The sequence below is a fragment of the Chenopodium album genome, chromosome 5, assembly GCF_948465745.1.
Source record: "Chenopodium album chromosome 5, dcCheAlbu1.1, whole genome shotgun sequence".
Classification (NCBI taxonomy): domain Eukaryota; kingdom Viridiplantae; phylum Streptophyta; class Magnoliopsida; order Caryophyllales; family Amaranthaceae; genus Chenopodium; species Chenopodium album.
In genome coordinates, this window is record NC_137838.1 from 14740083 (window position 1) to 14764411 (window position 24329).

At 36.1% G+C, this 24329-nt stretch overlaps 1 protein-coding gene across 1 annotated transcript; it reads right to left on the bottom strand.

The window, feature by feature from the left end:
• Positions 1-13837: 13837 nt before the first annotated feature.
• LOC145631959 (DEAD-box ATP-dependent RNA helicase 40-like) lies at positions 13838-24095 on the bottom strand. The gene is made up of 8 exons (XM_081684197.1): positions 23959-24095; positions 21926-23200; positions 20861-21073; positions 17207-17275; positions 16484-16753; positions 15993-16343; positions 15468-15745; positions 13838-15272 (listed from the first exon to the last, which is right to left on the bottom strand). The coding sequence occupies exons 2-8, from the start codon at positions 23174-23176 to the stop codon at positions 14198-14200; spliced, it is 3507 nt and encodes a 1168-aa protein (XP_081540323.1). The 5' UTR covers positions 23177-23200; positions 23959-24095; the 3' UTR covers positions 13838-14197.
• Between the last annotated feature and the right edge of the window lie 234 nt (positions 24096-24329).

Below are 24329 nucleotides of genomic sequence, written 5' to 3' on the forward strand. Positions count from 1 at the left end.
GAGGAGGTTTCTTGCGTGCCTTGCTGACAGGTTGTGTAGGCAGTGAAGGGGGAATAGCTAGCTTCGCACCACCGGTCTTTTGCTATTTCATCATATTAAAAAGGATGTAACATAATATAAATAAATGGTAGCTTATAAACTTGTTTTCAGTAAATTATATGTATGGAGTAAAACTTCGATGTCAGGTAGTTCTTCCACGTTGAGAATATTACCTTCTTAGGAGGAGATTTCTTGATCGGCTTGTGGACGGGTTTTTTACCCATTGTAGGGGGAATAGCTAGGGTCGCACCACCACCCGTCTTTTGCTGATTCAACAAGAACTACAGTTAGAGTGAATACATCTTGTACGAATTGAATATTCCTATGTACATGGATGAATTTAAAATATATTACCTTCTTCGCCGTTGCTTTCTTACTAGGCTTCTTGTATACAATTTTAGATAGTCCCTTGTAACATGTTGATTTTGGCCTTCCTCGACCTCTTTTCCTTTCGACTGGGTCTTTTACAAGATTATCATACGTACCCGCTTCTCCATTAACATCCTCCGACACATCACCTGGGTATTGCATTGCTGACCTCGTCCCATTTCCACCGGGGCTGTGATGAACCGTTGGTGATCCATCCTCAGGGTAAACTAGGGGAACAGTTTGTGACAATTTCCTCTTACTGCATTCACTGACTTGTGATTTTATTTTGTCCAAACTTTTCAGCACCATTCGGACTGTCACATCATCCACCATTGCTGCCTCGTCACAAATTGGCTCAAACGCGGTCATCAAAGCCTTAAACCTTTTCACCTCGGCTGTCTTGTTAGGGTCATGGTAAGAAGACTGTATTCGGGTGTGCTTCCGTAGTATGTCCTTACGCCATCGACTAACAATGTACCGCTCAGGAATGTCTGTAACAACATTGAGATCAAGAATCCTAATTGTGTGCCTGCACATTATACCATCCGTTTCAAATTTCCTGCAATCACAACATACCACATTTGTTTCCTTGTTGAAAGTTGCGGAGTAAAATCTTCGACGGTTCGTTAGAACATCCTCACTCTTTCCTTCGGGAACAGCCCAAACACGGTCTTCCATTACATACTGGATTAGTAATTCAGTCATCTCGGTCTCCTCACGTGGAACACAATACATCATTCTTATGCATTCAGTTTGGACCTCTTGAAACTTGGTGTCCGTGTAAATTTTTTGGAATAGCTTCTCCACATGGAAACCACTGACAAGTCTTCTAATGTACTTAGAGTACTTTGCATTCGCGTCTGTCTCGTCCCGGATCCGCTTCTTCAAAGCATTTTCATATTTCTCGGGGAATTCAAAGAGCTTAGTGTTTCGGGTAAGAAACCCATCGAAAAAACTGTTTATACTCTCGACTCGCTGTGTGGTCTTCATTCCTGCCCAAAAAAATTCCTTCATGAACGCAGGAACCCACATATGCCTTTCTTTAAACAAACTGTTCAGCCAGTCATTGTTTTGCAACTTGAAAGTCACAATTAATTCGGTCCACCTATTCTCAAACTCTTGAATTGAAAAACTTTTGTACACAATTCTCTTCAACATGCTTTTAAAGTCCTTGTACCTACAAAACAAATATCACCATTTTTAAATTATAACCAACTACTTGTAAACATGCATTACCAGTCCATGTTTAGGACTATTACCAATTTAATTCACTAACCTGTCACATTTTCCCAGTTTTTCTGGAATCTTTCTCATTATGTGCCAAATACACCAACGGTGGCGAGTACTCGGCATCACCTCTTCAAGTGGCTTCCGCATAGCAGCTGCTTGATCTGTCAGAATTGATTTCGGGGGTTTATCATGCATACACTCCAACCACTACTTAAATACCCAACGAAACGTGTCACAATCTTCATGAGACACCAGTGCACACCCTAATAAAATTGTTTGACCGTGGTGGTTAACACCAACAAAATTTACAAAAGGAAGGTCGTATTCATTGGTCAAGTAGGTTGCATCAAAACAGACAACGTCACCAAACTCCTCGTACGCAGCCCGACTACGTGCATCAACCCACAACACGTTTTTTAACCTTCCTTGTTCATCGAGCCTCTGTGTATGGTAAAAATTCACATCCCTAGCTTGCATTTTTTGAAAATAACTCATCATTGCAACCGAGTCACCACCCTCCATTTTCAATCTTCTACTTTTATAGACCTCATGCTGGAGGTCTTTAACTGTAAGCGCTAAACTTCCCGTCCCGTCCAACTCAAACCCCATGCACCCATGAATTTGTGACACCGGTACCCCTTTATCGAACATACTAATTAACTGCTTCCGAGCCATTGGAGTAAACTGCTTCATTTTATACTCTTTAACGAGCTTTGCCAAGGAAGGATTAGGATTATGGTTTGAATGCTCCAACTCCAACTTCTTTATTTCCCATTGTCCATCATGATTAACACTTGCATAAAGCATCGCTTTACATTCACATTTCTTAGACCTTCTTTTACACCGACTCAAATCGTCTTCACCCACCATCCCACCCACTACACCACCGGAACCACTCACTCCCATTTCCTTAGCCCTCTTCTTCGCTTCCCTTTGCGCCCTCATGTCAGGTTTGCCATAACATTCACACCTCCATGTTGTAGATATTCGATCTCTCCTCTCCCTTTTGGAATACACACCTTGAACCCTACTCACACCAAATCCATTAACCTCAGCATATTCTTTGTAAAACAATTCAACATCTTGCCATGAGTTAAACACCATGCCAAGCTTCGGTTCTTCGACAAAATTATCAAGATTACTCCCAACAACGGTTTCTACTGTCCCAACCGTATTTATTGGAGAAATATACGCATTCCCTTGCGAATTGTGTGGGCTATGCTCACCATCTACAACCGGAACACTTCCACCCGCATTATCACCACTAGATCTGTCGTCCCCTCCGTTACCTTCTTCAGGATTCAATACCCTACACCTCACACCACTCCCCTTGTCTTGCAAACCTATATCATTACACATTGCACCCGGCGATTCTAAACTGTTATCCATTACCAACCAAAGTTTATGCCTCAAACACCTCACAAATCTACAAACATGCAACAAGTAGTAGTATTATACATAGCAAATTTCTACTTAACAAACATATCCATAAACCAACACACCAAACACGTGCAACTCAATATGCACCATCTCTATTTAACTTAAATACTACATTACTTTGATTCCTGTTTCTCAAAGAAATTCACGAAAATTTAGTACATAACATCTGAATAAACCCTCATTCACCCCAGATCCACAATAACATACAGATCTACAACCTTATAAATTAATTCTCTATCTTCTTGTTTAATTACACATACAATCAGTATATATTCATTATTAATCGATTTTAAACTACTAACTAATCATATTTATTTTTACATGACACTGATCATATCAAATAAAAAAGAACGCTTCCATTATCCTATTTATATGCACTGATCTTCAATTACATAACTGAAAAAACAAATACTTACCGGATCTAACGATGTCGAACATTAACCAACGCTCAATCAAGCTGGCCCTGTAGGCGACACATTACTGTAACATCTTTAAGCATCTCTACTGGTTGGGATGGCTCTAAGTTGCGTCTTCTCGAATTCGTTCCTAATTACAAATAAGTGGGAAAATCTTTCCATCATAAAAAAATCTACGTTAACGGCAGTTAGTTACAATAACAGACCGTCAATAACGGCTTCACAGAGTTGTCTTCCAACGTGTTCTCCTATTCAGCAACCCGTGACAACGCTTCCCTAAACTGCTGACTTGGCAACATATGTGGAAAAAATACTGTTCCCGATATTTACGAAATGCCCCTATGATAAACATTCTATGTTTATCTTGAAGATGAATGGGGGTTTCCTCACTGTCCAATGATGAACGTTCCCATAAAAAAAACCAATTAAGTTAAAAGTTACATAGTAAGTCCAGAATTTACACGCGTATAGAATGAATCAATCCTCCATGTTCAATTCGATGCAAGTATCCAAACTTGTATCTCTAAGAATGTGCCAACGATGGCAATAATTTAATTATATCACCCAGTAATTCCTAAGTATCAGTTTAATACGGAGTATTATTAAAACTATATTCACATGCAGTTGAACTGCCCATTGGTCAGTTATACACACGTCCCCCATAAAAAAATATCAGTTCATGTTACCACTAAGCAAAAGTGATTATTGATGTTGGATTAAGGAATAATTCTAAATGTAATAAAAATTGATACATATTTCTGAATGGCAATAGATAAAATCATACCAAACAATTGAAACCACCATATTACAACATCAACAATTCCAAAATAATTGCCTAAAATACCTCAATTTAGAATTATATACAAAAATAGATATATATTTTTTGATCGAATGATGATCACCTGATCGGATATCTTCAATTTGGAAGGCTGAACCAACAATGCTGATACAAAACAGGGAATAAGATAGAGATTCAGATTCATAATACATACGGAGTATATTATTCATACTGAAATCAAATGAAAATGAAATAAACATCAACGAACTGAAATTAAAAGATGAAAGTAATTGGGGATGCATTTTGTAACTGACGACATTATTAAAGGAATTAATGTTTGGGAGTATCGAATTCGGAGACTACTAAAAATTGTGGCATTGAATTTGATGGTGAGAACAACTTTTAATTTAGTTGTGGGGAGCAGTGGCGGATCTACATGTGTGCACACTGAGTCACGTGACTCAGCAGTGCCAAAAAAAAATAAAAAAATAAAAAAAAAAAAAACTTAAAAATAAGAGAAAACGGCCAAAGGCCCAAAACGCGTGAAACTAAAATATTGGAAACATCACAACCCTAAATCCCTCTCTCACGGCCGTTCCTCCCCCTTTTTTATTTCTCTCTCCTCTTTCATTTCTCTTCTCCTTCTCTTCTCCTTCACTTTCCTTTTCTCCTTCACTTTCCTCTTCTCTTCTCCTCCTTATTCAGTTATTTGTCTCGGAAATTTCCGAATGTTTAGGTGGTGGTGTTGATAAATTTAATGGTTTTTAAGGTCGAATTCTACCATGAAAAATCTAGATCTAGAATTTTTATGGTCGAATTCGGCCTTATTAAACCAAATTCGAGGTAATTAGAGGTTTGAGACTTTGAGGTATGGTTTCGTGTTTTGTTTGATTTTTGGTTTCGTTTTTTTTGTAAGTTGATTTCCTTTCGGTTTTTTTGTTGATTTTTGTTGTTTGTTTTAGTGAGTTTGATTTTCGTTAATTTCTGGGTTTGATTTGTTTTTCGTTGAGTTTTGGGTTTGATTTTATGGCAAATTTTGGGTTTGATTAATTTATTTTCGTGTTATATTTGGGTAAATTTGTGGTTTGATTTTCATTAATTTTTAAGTTTGATTTTCGAGATGAAATTGTTTGATTTTTGTTATTTTTGGATATGATTTGTTGATTTTTTGGGTTTAATTTTGTTGGAATTTCATGTTTGTATTCTTGTAAATTTTGTTAAGGGGTGGATTTTGTGGTGTCTTAATGTGGTTTTTGCGGTAATAAATGGGTGAGATTCAAGGGTGGGCAGTGGTGGTAGGTAAAGGTGGATTCAAATGGTGACTTACATGTACAGCAATCCTGGATCCGCCACTGGTGGGGAGAATTTGCCCCAGGTATAAGAAGATAAACTAATGAATGTGGGGGAGTGAAGTGTAATAAAGGATGAATTTTATGTATTGATTTAAGAACTCCTCTGCTAATATTCATACTATATTCTTACGGGCATTCTCCATGTTTAAGGAATGGGAATCTTGTTCTCTTCTGGATGCTATTCATTTGGCAGTTACAACGCCTTCTCCTCCCCCGCCTTCTACCCCCCCCTCTTTGTATCATGGTCTCCTCCCCCTCTCGGTTATTGTAAGCTTAATTTTGACGGTTCTGCTACTCAAAATTCTGCTTCTGCAGGTGTTGTTATTCGTGATCACCTGGGAAATCATGTGGTCAGACGCACTTATAATTTAGGCTCCTGCCCTGCCTTCCTTGCTGAAGCTATTGCCCTTCGCAATGGACTCCTCCTTGCTAGAGATTTTAATATTACACAGATTTTTATTAAAGGAGATAATCTAACTATTATTAATATTTTGCAGGGCCAGTTTCGGTGTCCTTGGAAGCTACAACTCCTTATGGAAGATGTCAAGGCCATTTTAGATTCTTTCTCGAGTTTCCAGGTGCATCACATTTATTGGGAAGGAAATCAGGCAGCAGACTATGTTGCCTCTCTCGGCTACTCCACTCCGACTCATCTAGATATCGACCCTTTTTTAGATAGCAAATTTTCTTATTTCTTACTTCTTGACAGTTTAGGTCACGGTCTTGTGAGAAGACGTGCCTAAACTCCTACTTGTATCTTACTTTTCAAAAAAAAAAAAAAAAAAAAAAAAAAGTATTGATTTTTACACAGTAGAATTTTCATTTATTACTTTGGTTATTATTTTTATTATTGTATTCCCTCCATACCCAAATGTTCGACCCTCTTAGAGTAATTTTAGTCTTAAATTGATTGACTCATCTATACTTAGTACTGTATTTAAAAATAAAAATCATCATTCTTATAATGTCACGTGTTCATTTCATTTTTTTTCTCCAATGCCACATGTCACTTCATTTAATTTTTCTTTTTTTAATCCCTTTTCTCATATGAAAAAAAAAACTTTAATTCAATACATGTATAAATTATTGAATGTTGTTTGGTTCACTTTCCTCCCGTTTAATTTCTACTACAATTGCATTCAATTTTTACCTCTTCTTCTCTTCTATAAACTATTCATTTGCCAATATAAATATATTAAAAAATAATTATTTATATAGTATACCTATAAATAAACGTGCATTGCACGGGCCAGAAGGCTAGTTTGCATTAAACTACCCACCAATTTACAACAATATTTGTGCAAAATTAGTTTTCCCGTATAACATTTTGTTTTTTCATGTATTTTTAATACTTTATCCCTCTACTTTTTTACAAACCCCATCTAAATCTATCATTCCAATATACCTTTACTTTTTTTTTATTTAACTTTTTTATTACATGCGAAATCAATCTAAAAGGGTTGTTCTTTCGGAGACGAAGGGAGTACATTTTTTTTAAAAAAAAAAAAGGATAAATATAAATAAGAATTATGCATCTTGCACAAAAATATTTGTAATTTTATACAATTAGATTTTTATCAAAATTATGATATAATATCTGTAGGGAATAATTTCAAGCGTTAACCCCCTAGCTTGAACCCCACTGTGATCATACACTAAAGTACGGTGGCGTCCAAAAGGGAAGAAGATAGAGCAAAAGAGTCGCCAACAAGTTTTAGGAAATTGTAAACCGTTCACGAGGTGAAGGTTACACCCCTTAACGATCCAGGAGATCGTCAACTCCATAAGGTCTTGAACCAAATAAGGGTTCGGGGATGAAGGTACAAATCCAACCTAAAAGAGATTGAACCTGCCCTAATAATAGGCCTCTACTTTATTCTGATCGTATATTCATGTGCGCTTTCTGACTAACATGCAATCAATAGGATATGATTAACCCTAAACCTGTTTGATCCATGTTGGTTGAATATTAATGCACAAATAAATCTATTATTGGCGATCACTTGAATTATAATCATATTAACCCTAAACAAGATTATTAATTATCTTATTAAGCGTGATTACAAGTACAAATTCCCTTTAAACATGCATAAAAGGTGTGATCAAGAAATAACAAATATAAATAATCAAGCAACATAATAATAATCATCATAAATAATAATTATAATCATGATCATAAAATTATAATCATAATAATCAAAACAATAATCATCATAATAACAATTATAATAATCATAATCATAATAATAATCATCATAAATAATAATTATAATCATGATCATAAAATTATAATCATAATAATCAAAACAATAATCATCATAATAACAATTATAATAATCATAATCATAATAATCATGTTAAAGCATAATAATAGCAAGATCCTAGGCATGATACTAAAAAGATTAATAACAAACCTAGCATGTCACTAAGCAATAAAAATTAAATCTTTAACCCTAACATGATACTAACAATCATAAATATTAGGAAGAACATAAAAGGCATCGTAACAATCATACTTGATATTAAAATCACCCTAGACATGATTTCTACATCATAACATCAATAAAAACCATTAAAGTACTTACTTTGATGCCTCGTACCTCTTTCTAATAACAAAATACACACGTTAGTAACTTCAAGGAAAATAATAAACAAAACAATTAAACTAAATAATTGAAAGAGAGATTTGGGACCAAACCCTCAGAAATTAAACCTTTCACGTCTAGGGCGAAGGCAACTTCGAATATGGCTAGGTGTATCTAGATCTAATGAATGCGGATTTTTTATATTTGAGATAAGCTGTAACACCCCAATAATTCTCTCTTAAAACTTGTAAATACCCTGAAAAAAATCCAAGAGAATTACTGGTGTGCTACCGCCACGTGTTCAAACGTTAAGGCTTTATCAGAAAATAGCAGCGGAAAAACTAAATCAGTTATAAATAAGTTTCAAAACCAACGAATGAAACCAAATTAAGTCATACAACTTGGAACCATTAAGGCCCTTATTCAAAACCCAATAAAAGTAGTAAGTGATTAAATCCAGTGTTCGAATAAATTCAAACCCAAAAGAATTAATGTCAACTAAAATCGAATTAAAATAAATTCAAACTTGCAAAAGAAATAAAATGCAAACAACCAACTCTCTACTCAAGATCCCACAACCCTGATGAATGTTGCATGTGTAAGAACTTGTGGTAATTCTGCTCCCCAATATTACAAGTGTAAAAATTGGATCGTCACAGGGTTATTGAAAGGCGAAGGCCATGACCAAAGAAAGACACACACAAAAGCACGCAGTCAGCAAAGCTGAGTACATACAAGCTGCGAAAACAAATTAAGAAAATACCTAACATGCTACTAATATTCAAGCACAAGCATCATTAAATACAGACTCAATTCACGACTCGATTATCAAATTTATTAAGACCTCACTAATTAATGTTAACTGACTCATTTATTTATTTCATTGGATTTAGCAATAGACAAGGTTGTCCAACCCATGTCCCATTTGGAACATCAATAAAGAAAAACCCCATGCCTCCTTTCGGAAACATCAATAAACATCCAACGACCACGGGCGCGACTCCGTGACCGTAGTTAGTATGAGATCTCACCTAACTCCTAGTTTTGAAAAATATTTGAAATAAGAGACTCGCAGATTAGACGGCCTCGAGAAAAGTACACGGCTAATACCCCATGTACCCCAACCCCTGATTGTCATTACTCCAGAAGTGCACCAATCCAGAGTTTTATTGCTCATCCATCTTGCACTTTACGTGATTTACAGGTTTAGACTTGGTGATGACTCTTATGCATAACAATACAATCAATCCAATATCAATTCAATCAAGTAAAACAACTTTTCAATTTCAATTCTTGATTTATTAGTGGCAAGCAACATTTATTATTTATTCCTTTACTACCTCGGTGTATAAACACCTTGAGTGCATAAGGCACCCCAAAACCTTAACCTCGTCTTAGAAGACTTAAATTCTTCCTTTACTCATCCTGCTTGCATAATCATGAATGAGTAATAAATTAATCATTACACCAATCATATGCCTTTGCCTCTAAGCGCACCTTGCATAATTAGAGCACAAATAATACTTGCAATATAAAATAGTGCACGCCATACGAAATTCACAATGTATAACCAAACAATTTAACTCAGTCATCCCTATACATGATACTAAGTTCTCGATCCGTCGTCCTTAAACATGCACCTAAAAGAAAGGTTTCGTAACTTGTACGTACCTTGAGCAAACGAATTGGTATGCCACTTTACTAACTAGAAATCACCTTCAATAAACTCCTCTCCTAAGCCAAATAATAACATCTCAATCAATACCCAATCAATCAAATTTACAGCAATACTAACTTACTTTAAAACCTTCAAAATCCAAATCAAACAACACTTTAAAACCTTCCCTTTAGTTAAAATTAAAGGCTTATATATAGTTCTTTAAATTTTCTTCATAAAAACCTTAAAATACACTCTTATACATGAAATTACAGCAAGTTCAAAGTCTAATAAAAATCTGAAAATTATATAAAAACTCCTAAAAATCTCCCTTTTTAATGGGTGATTAAACCCTCTTTATAAAACATTAAAAGTAGTAGTTAGAAACTATTTCCAACACTTAAAACTTCAATAAAAACATATATTTATGTTTAATTAACTTTAAACATAATTAATTTTATTAATCAATCTCAAGGATAATATTTTAAGTAAAAAAAAACTTCGTTAAAATCAAAAACTGCCCGAAAATCATATTTAGAGGCTGAATTTGGCCACGAGAGGGTGGTGCTCACTACCAAAGGTAATGAATCTTTCTTAAAACGTTGTTTCCACATGGAAAACACTACTTTTTCATCAAAATCGGATGAGTTCAGAATCTGATCGGGATTAAAACGGGATTAATATTAACGAACGAAAATCTAAAAACTAAAACACGAATTTACATGTTCAAAATAATCTGGAATTAAGTTAAACTAATCATTAGTTATAATCACCAAAATTTCAAAACATCATTACTATAAAAGCCCTAAATCAATTGTTCATAAAAACCCTAAAATCATGATTTTCAATAATTAAAAACCCTAGGTTATAAAATTTACAAAATCTGAAAATTATGATACTTATAAAATCTGAAATTATAAAGTTTAGTCGTCAAAATAAAACTTGATACTAATTAAATTACTTTCAAACAATAAAATCAAAATCCATAAATCAATAGTTATAATTATACAAATTAATAAAACAAAGGAGAGAGAAAATAGACTAACCTTTTTGTGTGGGAAATTTTTGGGGATTAATGGGGTATTTATAGGAGAGAATGTTGTAGGGTAAGTAAGAAGATTGGGCCTCATAAAATTATTGGGCCAATTAGGTAAATGAAATGGACTAGGCTTTGTTTGTATGATCATGAATTGTAGAACATAGGTTCATAAAATAGTTTGTGCTAAAATAATTTTTGACCAATATTAATAATTTGAAACTTTTGTAATTAAATTCCGGAAAAGTACAAATAAATATTATAAATAAAATAAAATTTCATTTATAAAATATTTAAAAATACGGGGGATTACATAAGCTAGTTTAGAAAAAGAGAGAGAGTAATCAATAAAATCTTGATGAGAGTTGGTGAATTGTAGATGAAAACTGGTTATTCAAAACGGATTTTTAATACGTTATTTATAGAAAAATCAACCAAAAAGATAAAAATATCAAAACAGAGTCTGGCGCACATAAAACTGAACCAGCGCCAACGCTGGCAATTGGCGCCAGGCGCCAACATCAGCGCCAGGCGCCAAGCGTAGCGCCAGGTGCTACAGCTGGCGTTTGGCGCTGATCTGGAAAAATTATGCGTTTTCTTAAAATCAGATAAAAATTGTCGTACAGGAGGATAAAATCGTATTTCCCTCAAAAATGCTCTTCGATTTTAATTAAAACTCTGAAAAGTCAACAAAAGTCAATTTATCAATGCTAATTGAATTAGGAATGAAAAGAACCTTCTAGAAGAATCTAGAAGACTAAAACCATTCCTAATTGCATTAGGAATGATAAATCATATTAGGCCCTCCCCTAGATCATTGGGCCGCATATAAAGCTCAAACCGAGCCCAGTTTGGTAAATTGACCATAACTTCCTCAATATTCATCGGAATTGGGCCTATAATATATCGTTGGAAAGGTCTTTGCAAGCCCCATCCGACTACACTACTATTGGACCCATATCATGGACCAACCAAACTGGATTGGCTGTTTTCTTAAAATAAGTTTTCAAAAACAGAGAGAAGAGAAAAGAAATTAAAATTATCCGCAACACTAGACTTTCCACACTTTCACTTCATTCGATTATGATTCGACGCGAAAGGTACTCATCACCGGGTTTGGTTTTGGGGAGACACAAATGGGTGTCTACAATACCTGTTCAACGTCAACTAATGCATGTTTCAATTTAGGTATCCATTTATTAGTGTGCGATTTACAATTACTTTATTTTTTACAGATAAATTGATAGGTTGTAGTTGTAATGTAGAACCTTAATTCTAATATTCGAATTTCAAAATTGTTAAATATATATGATAGCTTCACAAAAAATGACATCATCCTTGCATTAGGCGGGAAAAAATTTAGTATGTGAGTGACATGTTGACGTCATCAACGCTTTGTTTTAGTAATATTTAATAGACTAGAAAAAAAAAAACATTGTTTGTAAAATATTTTCGTTTTTGGGTGAAGAATAAAGAAGTGTAATAAGGTAGTGCCAACTGACAAGTGATTTTAAAATTTGTGTTTTTATAGAAGTATAAATAGTGTTTGAGTCTAATTTACTCCAATTGAACCGGCCCACAAATGATTCAATCAAGCCTTAAGGTTCAACTCTCCTACAAGCATGCCAAGTTAAACTAAAGCGGCCCATTCCACATGGCAAACCCATATGACTAAAGAGCCCAATATCCCTCTAAAGTGTAAGGTATAAAAGCCTTAACCTTGCTCACTCTTATATTTATCTATACTAAGCATTACTTATTAAATTCTCTTGCATACCTTTCTCCCCTAGGAAAACACTATACTAACTTCGGCATTAGAGAGGCCTTTTTCGGCACAATCCCGGAGGTCCCGGAGGCCAATTACATGTGTTTACTATACAGGAAATCCTCGTCCCAGCCATCACTTGGGCCGAATTCAGTCTTCAACCCACAAAATGTGTCCAGGAAAAAGACCTATTGTTTACGTCCAAAGCAAACAGTGATTGTAATCTTTGATTTTTATTAGTACAATTGAATTGATTTTTCTTAATCATGGACGTTACATTGTTACAAAATCTCCATTTCCAAATTCACCTCCATTTCTTACTGATTTTACTTGAGTCACATTATATCTTTGATTTTATCTCTAGTTGCTACACACTTAAATCTCGCTCCGAACTTCATACTATTTCAGTATTTCCAAACTTCCTGCTACTACTTTCTCATAATCTCATTTAGGCATAAGTTTAAGTGGCTACAACATCTGTTTTTAGATGTTGTGTTAGGGTCTTAGGGAACCTAAAGAAATGAATCGATGACATGATTTAACATACTGGTCGCACTAAATATTCTGTGTTAGACCTTACTAATAGACCCGTCTATACCATGAAATCATAAATGAAGCTTTAAAGGCAAAGTGGCTTAAGACAAGAAAAACTCTCTTTGCAAGTCATTACAAGAAAAACTCTCTTTGCAAGTCATTGCAGCATTGCGCCAATGTCGACTGGTCGGGATAAAAGATGATCTATTGAAAAATAAACGTTTCTACACTTATTAGAGTAGGTCTTGCTTGCATTAGGGTATCATTTTAATACCAACAAATAAATTTGTGTTTGTTGGTACTGACAAAGATGTATTTTGGGATCACAATAATACCAACTGGTGTTATTAGAGTTCTCTAGGACTCGAGCTATTAGAACCAAAGATGTCATCTACGACTACGAGCACTTATTCTTAATTAAGTTTATAAATCTACATTAAAAAAATGTTAAAAAGATGATATTAAAAATGCTTTCCTTAAAAAAAAATGCGGATAAAAGTAATATAATAACCACTCAATTTTGCTACTAAATAAAGCCGAGGTACAATAATCCAAACATTACTGGCCAACCAACTTGTGTATGTCAATCGCTAGCTTCATCCTTAGGCCAATAGCCCTTAAAAATCAAGTCCGGAGTATAAAATACTAAGAAAAATATTTTAAATTTATGCTAGATCTACAGAAGAAAATACATAGTGAACATTACCAAAATATCCCGGGGTCTTAAGCATGTAATTAAGCTAGTGGCAGACGAGACGTAAAACACAAGGCTGCGCTTCATCGTGCAAGTCTAGATATAAATTTGCAATTTAACCAAAAAAAAAGGCTTTAATTTTCTTCAAGATGATATTGAAAGAACCATGAAATGCATCATTGAGTAACTCTGTAAGATTTCCTCCCCACTCCCATCCTCATCTTAATATTGAAAGGTTGCAAATCTTTCAATCAGGGTTTTACCTTCAGAAAATAATGCCTTCAGAGAGTAAATACAAAGCTCTAGGGCTCACCAGCTTGTGGATCAGATTGATTGACCACACCTGAAAAAACAGTAGGCTCGTCTTTCACCCCTAACTTCGCCCCAGCATCATATACAGGTATAGAATTGTTATTGGTCATTTGTGGTTCTGCAGGAGGGCCAGCATTATTTGCTGCTAAATCCTTCTGTTCTTGATTTTCTGGTTCCGGAAGCTTATCAAATCCAGAAGGACGACGTTCCCGCCTGACAGGCCTCTCATTACTGCGGCTCCGGCTACGACCACGACTCCGACTGCGGCTATAGCTACGGCTATAACTGCGGCGGGGACTTCGACTTCGGCTCCAGCTTCGACTTCTACTTCGTGAACGACTACGGCTCACACTTCTGCTATAACCTCCCCAAGTACGAACCTTCTCAGGGCTAGAACTATAACTCCTTCCTCTACTCCTTGGTGTCACATCTCTCCTGTTATTATCAAATCGCCCTCTGCCACGGCCACGGCTAAATCCACCATCTCTACTGTTGAACCTCTCATTGGACCCAAAATCATCCCTGGACCGACCTCCATACCCACCACTAGGCCCACCAAATCCTCCTCGCCCTCCCCTATTTCCACGGCCACCAAAATCTCCTCGCCCCCCACGTCCAAAATCATCTCTATCTCTCATGCCACGCCCTCCAAAACCATCATTTCTCATGCCACCACGAAATCCGCCAAAACCACCACCACGACCTCCAACATCACCATCTCTGTCTCTCATGCCACCACGACCACCGTCCCTCATGCCTCCACCACGACCACCAGAATCCCAGCGTCCCCCGCCAGCAAAAGCAGGACCAGGGGCTGATTCATACCTATTCATTCCATTACGGTCTTTATTGAAAGCAGGACCACCACGGAGAGCCATGTCTCTCACTTGTGGAGGGACTTGCTGGTTAGCCCCCTCAAGCACTTTAACCAGATCACCAGCATGCTTCCAATCCTGTTCAGAAAGGAAGGTATAAGCTATTCCAATTGCCCCTGCTCTGCCAGTCCTACCAATTCGGTGTACATAGTCTTCAATACCAGTAGGAAAATCATAATTTATCACCACCCTGCAAACAGAGTCCTTGAGAAGTGCAGAAAGTGAAATAAAAATGATACAAAAAAAAAACTAAAAAGGCACATCTTTGGGAATATTGACTGTTCAGGTACAATAGACTGTTCAGGTACTAGAGAGGAGAAGTTAGTTGAAAGTTCAGGTACAATAGACTGTTCCAGGGACAGCGTGAAGCACAAGAAGTCTTTACCTTATGTCCTTTATATCAAGGCCTCTGGCAGCAACATCAGTTGCAACTAAAATTGGTGACTTCCCGGAACGGAATTGATTCAATACATAGTCTCTCTCACTCTGAGACTTGTCTCCATGAATTGCAGCAGCAGGAAAGCTACGTCCAATACTACGTGCAAGATCATTACAGAGCTTCTTTGTAGAGCAGAAAACAATAACTTTAGAGCCCCTTTCCTGGGCTCTAAGAATCTGCTCCAAGCGTCTTTGCTTCTCCATTTGTGGTACGACTTCCACATACTGCAGTTTCACAAATAATAATCATGAAAAAAAAAATCTTTAGAGAGGGAAACAAGGAAAAAAGAATATGCTACAAGGGAATGTATGGCATACAAGAGAAACTCTGGTTTGAAATAAACATTCCCCACAACAAGTGCATTAATGCACACGAACACACTTCTTGAAAGCTCAAACGTCAGAAAAATCATGATAGGAAGTGTTTTAGCTTGCCCAATAATAACTAGTCACTAAAAAATCTGATGAATACCTGTGTGATAGACTTGTTTGCAGCAAGTTCATCAACATTGCCAATGTTCACTTGCACAGGATTGCGGAGCAAATCACCAGCTATTTTCCTGACTTCTTTTGGCCAAGTTGCTGTGTACATGAGAGTTTGCCTGTGAGGAGGCATTTCATTCACTATCTTGCGAATTTGAGGCTCAAAGCCCATATCAAGCATTCGATCTGCCTCATCGAGAACAAACAGCGAAACTTGTCTAAGATCAATATTTCTCGTCTCAAGAATGTCATTGAGACGACCAGGAGTTGCCACAACAATATCAGCTCCACGGCGTAATTCTTCTAGCTGAGGACCCTTTGGAGCTCCACCATATAAACACTGGGAGATGAACATTTGCATAGAAAAAATCAGATAAATCAATAGCTCAAATAAATATAAAATAGAAAGAGAGCAAACATATCATTGACATAAAACATAAATAAATTATTAAAAAAAAAAAAAAAAAAAAAAAAACCCACCGTGCAAGAAATCCTGGAAGATCTACCAAATTTATTGCCCTCCTCTAGAATTTGTGTAGCAAGTTCACGAGTTGGTGCCAAGACTAAGACTGTTGGACCAATCCGTGGATTATTACGCCGCTGCCTTAGATGCATAAATGCAGGCATCAAATAGCCCAACGTTTTCCCAGAACCTGTCTTTGCAATCGCCACTATATCTTTATTTTGTAGTGCAATAGGCCATGTTTGTGCTTGAATAGGAGTTGGTGAAGAAAAACCAGCAGAATGTATCTGTTACAAGAAAAGACAACATGATCAATCCAAGATCCACCACCCATTTATGGCTCACATGTAACACTAAACTAACGGGGAAAGAAAAGGTTATCTAATTTGCGGTTGCTTACTTAAGCAACGCGAAGCAACAATAGGAGGCAATTAAGATTTATAAGGTAGGGGCCAACAAGCAAGAATATCCCAGTCACATGAGGAGTGATGGATGAAGGCTCCAAAGTCCATTTGTGCAGCCTTCAAAGGAATACTTGTTGCATGTAAAGTGTGAGCATAGCAGTGCAGCGTACGACATATGCTCCCCACCGGAGCAGATATCGCACCTGCGACAAGAAACTTTTTCAGTTAAAATAGTATAACTAAAAAGCTGGATATTGGAAGGGGACATACACCATTTCATATATAAACTTATAAGTTATAATTTATACAATTACGCATTACAAACGTAATTTATACCTCTCTTAGTATCTCTGGGGGGAAACCAGTGGCATCAAAGGTCATGAATGGGGCAGGAACATTTTCTCCCTGTTCACAAAAAAATAAAGGCAAAAAAAGGTCAGAGACTACAAGAGAGAGATTTTCTATAAGATACATGTTAAAAATTCAAGCGGCCAGTACGAGTTATCTAATATTCAGGCCTAGAAAGTCCATATGTGCACAACGAGTTCGAAAGACTATATAGACTGATACTGACTGGGCAATTATTATCGTACAACTGGTGGTACCACAACCAAGGCTACATTTGGGTAAGATCCAAATCAGCAAGAATATGAGTGAGGCTATCATGTGCATGGTACAACTGGTTGTCTCTTAAATATCTTATCCTTATAAAAAAAAATAAAAAAATAAAAAAAAAAAGAATCTATTTTTTGACACCTTAATGAAAATGAGTAGAAGAAAAGTTAATTAAAAAGAACAAATAGTATCAAAATGCAGAACAAAAGCAGAAAACACTGTTGATTACAATATATAAATAGGTGGACAAGGAGTGGAAAGTAGCACAACAGACTTTGATTGACTCACTTGAAAGCTAGCACACAACAGTGAGACTAAAAGGATGTGAAAGGGGAGTGGCTATGAAGTAGAAGGGGGGTAGGAAGAATTGAAAACTGAGAACTATCAAGATTCATGATAAATTTGATTTGGTACAAACTACAAAGTGGCCAGTGGACATTCATATAAGAATTTAGATTCTATGTTGTGTTCGGGGACCATTTACATGCTGAACTCAATTTGTTTAGCAGTGCATCATATCTTTCACGTTCCCAACCACTCAACCAGAAGCAACAAATGAGCCCCTCACTGGACCATAAACACTACAAAATTCTTATCAAACCAAACCTTCAACATTTCCCATAAGCAGGACATAATACAGATTTAATAAATAAATTGTGACTTTCTATCCAAGTCACAGATCTACTTTTTAGAAGTGTAGTAATAAGGACATTAAGTATATGGATTTGTATGAGGATGAGGCATTGGTTCGTAGGGAAAGAGGAGGAAGATTTTTGTCAATAACTACATGGAATTATCAAATTTGGTTCATGTGGTCGACCCCACTTATGGGATTATGGCCTTGATTGATTGAGTAATAAGCACAAGCACACATTTCTTTGGTAATCAATCTCTAGTTTCGTCAAACTTAACATCAACATCAATTATTATCACATATCATTGAACATGACGTGGATGACACCATATTGAATCTCCAAATCTGCATTTAAGGTTAATTAATAGACAAAGCTGGCAACAATTTGAGACAAGAAGGCAAAAGGAGTTTAATGGGGTGAAGTGATGAGCAAAAAAAAAGTGAAACAGAATCAAGGTCACTTTGAGTAAATAGTGGCATAACTAGCATTAAAAGTGATTTCACATTATTCTTTTAAACGTGAGTGTTCTTTCTGCAAAAAGACCGGTCAGGGAAGGTTTTGAGGGTAGATTAACTATAAACAATGTACGCTGGGGATATGTCAAGACTTAAACATATACTTTAATATATTATTTTATTTATTTATTTTTTACCTAAACACATTGTATTTTGCAAACTCTATTTATTTCCTTTGTTAAGGTTATTCTCAAACATTTAACGTGTTTTTACAAGAATGATTTTCCTCTCTTATTGTATCACCTAAGCACTCTTTTAAAAACTTTTTCAGATTTTAATTTTATATCCTTTTTTTCACTTTAGACTGCTATTGTTTTTTTGCTCACTCTGTTTTCGTCCACTTTCATTTAATCACTATTCTTGCTTAATTGCTTTGTTCCATATTTTGAGGATGGGTACTGATGACTATTTATGTTAGCTGACCCCACATCATTTTGGGATCAAGGCTTTGTTGTTGTTGATTGCGTTGTTTGACTAGCTTCCAAATGCTTCACATAATTTCAGCTTTCAACTTGATCAAAAACTAAAATTTCGTAACACTCACATTTATCTTACTTCACAAAAGCATATGTTTCATGCAAACTAAAACTGGAAAACAGAAGCTATAGGATCCAATTATCCATACAGATAGGAAATACTACGGTACAAAACTTCAGCAATTAATCATTAATTTTGCTTAGAAATCAAATATTTTATTCAGAAACAATATAGAGAGGTATTAAAACTAATTTGATTTTGTTTAAGGAATTATGGAAAGAAAAGGTCTTTGTATGACTCAAAAATCCTTGAGACAGAAAAGGAAAAACTTGCTGGTCATGCCAATTTCAGAAGAATTGCTTGTACTCAGGTTTTCAAAATTTAGAAACCGTTAACAAGACTTCATAAGAGTTTCTGTGTAGGCTACTGTTCCAACTACAAAGCAAATGGCTGTTATAAATTCTATTGATACTAGTGTCACATACTCACATCAACAGGTATCACAAGGGTTTCAGTGCTACAATCAAGGGCTATTGTTCAAGCTACAAAACAAGCGGTGCCTATGAAATAATACCAGTCCTTGTGTCATATCAGCGGGCATCACAAGAATCTATACCCCATCATGACAGAAGGGCTACTAGATGATGAAAGAACAAAATTACTTAACTAACTAATTAACTAAGCACATATGGACTATTGAAAGGGATGAACAATCAATAACATAATACTAAAACAGACACCAGTGTTGTTTTTTCCCTCCAAAACCCCTTCCCTTTTTTTTTAGCAAAAATCTTATATATTTGGAATATTTGTATAATAAACCTATAATAATATTATTCTTAATAATATAAATATATTATCTTTATAATAATGTTATTCCTTTTTATTTTGAGTTTTATACTTTTATTTACTTAAAATAATTACACAAGATTTTGAGACATTTTAATTAAGGGAGAATAAGTTATAATTTAGAAGGTTGAAATATGGTGGAGAGTATAAAATAATGGAGCCAAAAAATACAACATTAACATTTAAATTACCATTATATATATAGTTGTACAAACACTTACATAGATTCATATTGTTGATTTGAAATCTTATGAATAAATAATATAATAGAGTTAGTTTTTAATTAAATATTTCAGTGAATATAATTTCACGAACTTATAACTTTTTTTCTTCAAAAAATCTATTAACTATTACTAAAGCAGGTCATGCTTACATGGATCATTATGAACATACAGTATGTCAAGCTATCATTAACAAAATTCCCCGCCAATACAGTATATGATGTCAGCTTTAAGTTTTTTTAATTATTCTACTTAGCTTATTTTTTGGAAGTACATTGTATAATTTTTTTGTTGAACTAAATTAATTCATTAATAAAAAAACTCATACGACATCTATATTGTATAGTTTTGTTGCGAATAACATGCATCATTAATGAAATACTCTATACTATACATTTTTAAATATTTTTTAACACAACTAATCAACATTAATATTATTTTCCATTGTGTTTTTTAATAATTTTTGCCTAATTATTTTATCTTTCTTATATGCATTGCATTTGTTTATTCAACAAGAGTTGTCTCATTTTTATACTTCGTATTAAATCACAAATTAATTATATGAAAAAAGATTATTATGAGCGTGACTCGCACGGGCCCTAATCTAGTAATAAAAAAAATGCACTCCAAAAACAATTAAATTCACATGTGCCAAAACAGAACCAAAGATTTACGTACTGAAGCAGTCACTTCATGTTGCTGTCGATAAGCCTCAACTGAAGAAACGTTCATAACGTCAGGCATAATTGGAGATGGCCTCAAAAAAGGTTGGTTAGTAATTGGTAGATCAACATTTGCATGATTATGCACCCCATGTGCAGATATCGCATTCATATTACCATCATGGCCAGGTGGCACATTTTGATGAGGGAAAGCACCCATCCTCAAGTCCTACAACGACAATGGGCAAAGATCAGTTTCAAAGCTAAAAAAAATTATATCTGTGCACGCAACTGATACATAAACAAAGTTCAATTATCTGTTGACAGTACGCATTAAGTAGTTTTATAAGTTGTTAAAAGCAACAGGTTGTATCCACATCAACAATGTCTGACCATCAGGCTTTTCTACTTGTTGAAATTCATTGAACATTGTTTCAGTAACCTTTCTGATAATGGCACAACTACCACAGTTTCTCTTCAAAGAGGTTCGGGCGCACTTGAGCCCTTCCCAGCTCTAAAAATGTTGCCAGGTGAAAATCTCATAAAGGCCTAGAGTAATCATACTGTATAGTACGCTTCAATCAAATGAATTTCAAATATAAAAAATAGATAAACAGGGATAAGAGAAAATACAGCCAACAAAAGGAACACCAATACTGCAGACCCCACTAATTCCATTAAATGATTGAAACTCTATCATGTAAGGCAATTGTCATTACTACAAAAAAAGTAGAACTCTAATATCTTCATATGTGTCACTAAGACTTGACCATTTGAGACTAAAAAAAACCCTCCTCCCCCAAATGGATATATACCCTATGGCCTATACCACAAATAGCAAAAGAGTCAACTCCCTCCAAAGAGTAATGTCCCCAAGGTCCTATTCCATATTTCCATATCCATGCCAGTCAGCAGTTAAATTATCAAATGACTAATATTGACACGGTACGGCTGGGTCAAGTCACAAGTCCAAGCATTGCAGCTAACTACTAACTAAGCAAAACAGTTATCAAAGTCAATGAATTGTAGGGCAAAGGCACCAATTTAATAATATACCAATTCAAAACAGAGAACTATGTACCTGTGGATTCCGTGCCATAGGTAGGGCAGCAAGATTAGGATGATGAGGAGCCGTCATTGGTGCTTCCTTGTTCGCATTGAAGTGATATCCTGGCCCGGATCGTAGTTGCTGGGTTTCATCATAACCCAGATTTCGTCCAACAGGAGACAGGCCATGCTGCTGACTATTCATCATGGATTGGCCCATCTGATTTTGGTAAGTGGAAGCGTGTTGTGGGTTAACAATATCATTTCGACTCTCCTGTAGTTTAACATTTAATGGAGGTTGATGCGTGTGCATAGAGGAAGCGAAGGGTATTGATTGACCAGAGAGAGGACTGGCCTGCAATCCATGATTGGAGGCATTAACAGATGGTGGAGCACGACCACTTGGCTCAACCTGAGAAATGGAAGTCCCAGTTTGCTTAATCTTAGAAAAATCGGAATCATCTTGCTGCTGGGGTACCACGTTTCTATTATCCTGTTGATATGAGAATTGTGGTCCTTGTGGCATGAGCTGAGGGTGAGACTGTGCATTTTGCTGCCCCTGTGGGAGCATCGGTGGTTGCTGGTAAGCAGGATAATGCATTTGATGAGGCATAAAATGATGCCCCTGTGATTGTCCCGCAGGAGGACCTTGCTGCCCCGGTGCTTGCTGCCCTAACTGCTGAGAACTATGCTGAACTGGGTGTTGCACTGTCTGTGAGCCTTGTTGTGGTAACTGTTGACCACTTTGCTGTGTCATTTGAGACCCATAATGCTGCTGCTGTGCTCCCTGTCCCTGTTGCATCGGTGCTTGACCTATCTGCGAGCCTCTCTGAGCCAATCCTTGCCCATAATGTGCATATTGCTGCTGCCCTGCTGGGGGGACTTGCGCAGGCTGCTGCTGAGCCATTTGTCCAGTAGGGGGGCCCTGATACTGTCCCTGCTGCTGAGAAATTTGTCCAGCTAGAGGACCTTGAAACTGTCCTTGCTGATGAGATAACTGATTCATATATTGCTGTGGATACTGAGAAGCATCAGCAGTTTGTCCATGCTGTGGTACTTGCTGCACAGTCGGCTGGGATGCAGTATCAACATGAGGTACACCGGATGGAACGGGTGGAGGTGCGCTACCTGGCTTTTCATATTGAGTGATATTTGTCTCCGGATTCCAGTAATATGTAAGGCCTGAGCTCCCATCAATCAACCCTTTCCAAGGACTCGGAAGGGTGGGATCATCTGGCGCATACCTAGGACCCGCAGCAGCAGAAGCTGCTTCTGCATTTGCCATCTTCCACTATTTTATAGTAGGAGACTACACAAGATTAAAATACATAAGCATATAATCATAGCTAATTAGCTAGCACAACAAATACTCTAAAGAAACTCTACAAGCCTTTCCTATGATGCAAGCAAGCAATAACCGCACCATTGTCGTTACGATTAACCATATAAACAAAATTATCCATCGCCAATATATAAATTAATTAATGCTACTCTAATTAAGCTACATCAAATCAATAATTTCAACTCCCCTTTATTCCACACCCTATGTTATTCGGACTCAAGTACTTGCGTCACATTTAGTATGTAAATCTAGCAACACTCGGCTTTAAAACGATCGTATTCCATATTTTCCGCGAGTCTCCGTACCCATATCGAGAATCCAACAGATTTTATTTAGGTTACAAAAACCAAACAAGCTCAAGCCTGAACTCAGATTCAGGCCCGTCCCTGAGCAAGGGAAGGCGGGGCAGCCGCCCTCCGGAGAAAAGGTCTATTTCCATGGTTTCGTCCCAACATTTAAGGATTATTTAAACAAAAGCTTGCAACACTTTAGTTATCAAATTAGGCTGGAAAATTACGCTAAATTCTTCTAACAAAAATATGAATAGCAAAATTCTAGCAATAAAATCGCTAGTTATAAATCGAAACTTCAGTAATAACCAATACCCAATAGTTGAATAATCCAAATTCGAAGAACCCTAAATTGATAATACTGTCGATTAAATCAACGATTAACACTAGATTATGATGAAATTGATATTCGATTAATAAAAAATAATATCTTACCTCAGAAGCTGCTTCAATGGAGGAGAGAAGCTCACAATCCACTTCTATGGAGAATTCAGAGAACGGTTCAATGGAGGAGAGAGAGGGAGAGAGGGTGTGCAGCTAGGCAGCGCAATCGTGAAAAAGCCCTAAACGGGGGATAAAGAAAATAGACCTAAGAGTAATGACACTCCTATGTTTTTAATTTGTACGGGGCAAAAAAAAAATTTACAATCCATCTTATGCGCGGCTGGTAATTTCTGTAAAGCCCTTTCACTTCACCTTATTTTTGCTGAACTTAAATTATTTTTAAATTTAGTTCACTTTATCTTATTTTTGCTGGAATGAAATTATTTTTACTAAAGTGAAATTATTTTTACTGAAGTGAATAT

Excerpts from the sequence above, each read along its gene's own strand:
- LOC145631959 (XM_081684197.1), bottom strand. The coding sequence starts at position 23,176 with ATGGCAAATGCAGAAGCAGCTTCTGCTGCTGCGGGTCCTAGGTATGCG. Across the intron at positions 16,754-17,206 it reads CCCCAGAGATACTAAGAGAG|ATACATTCTGCTGGTTTTTC; the intron begins GTATAAATTACG and ends TTCTTGTAACAG. Across the intron at positions 15,746-15,992 it reads CAAACAAGTCTATCACACAG|TATGTGGAAGTCGTACCACA; the intron begins GTATTCATCAGA and ends GTGAAACTGCAG.